Source organism: Condylura cristata, unplaced genomic scaffold (assembly GCF_000260355.1).
Source record: "Condylura cristata isolate star-nosed mole 26May11 unplaced genomic scaffold, ConCri1.0 scaffold00079, whole genome shotgun sequence".
In the NCBI taxonomy this organism is placed as follows: Eukaryota; Metazoa; Chordata; class Mammalia; order Eulipotyphla; family Talpidae; genus Condylura; species Condylura cristata.
Window position 1 is genome coordinate 229741 of NW_004567180.1, and position 458 is coordinate 230198.

Genomic DNA, 458 nt, shown 5'->3' on the forward strand with positions numbered 1-458 from the left:
CCTGAGCAGGAGCCTGGCTTCAGGCTGGCCACGCACAGGCCAGTCCAGCAGGAGTCGGGCGCCTGCCCACCAGGGGCTGGGTGGTGCCTTGCCAGAGCTGGGCTACTCGGCAGGTCCTGGCGGCCATGCCTAGCCACCACGCTGCCCGCCCTGCCCAGCTGGAGCCAGTAGGACAGAGCTGCTCCCCGGGGAGTGGGCAGGGCACCCTTACCTGTCTTGACGTTGATGGCAAAGAAGTTCTGGGGGTTCCCACTGGTAATCCTGTAGGTCAGCCTCCCGCTGGAGCTGGGGTCAGGGTCCTCGGCCTGGATCTGCACGACGGGCATGTCCTTGGGCGAGTTCTCCAGCACGGCGGGGCGGTACAGCGGCTCCGAGATCAGCGGGGCGTTGTCGTTCTCGTCCTCCACCTCCACGTAGACCTCGATGCTGGCGTGCAGCGGGACGCCGCCGCGGTCGGT

General features: G+C 67.9%; 1 protein-coding gene across 1 annotated transcript in view; it reads right to left on the reverse strand.

Moving 5' to 3' along the window:
* LOC101624830 (protocadherin Fat 3) overlaps positions 1-441 on the reverse strand; it is a 67438-nt gene extending 66997 nt beyond the window's left edge. Inside the window, exon 1 of the mRNA XM_012734860.1 lies at positions 212-441. Within this exon, the coding sequence (XP_012590314.1) occupies positions 212-326 (115 nt within the window). The 5' untranslated portion in view covers positions 327-441. The remainder of the gene's footprint in view (positions 1-211) is intronic.
* Positions 442-458: the final 17 nt, after the last annotated feature.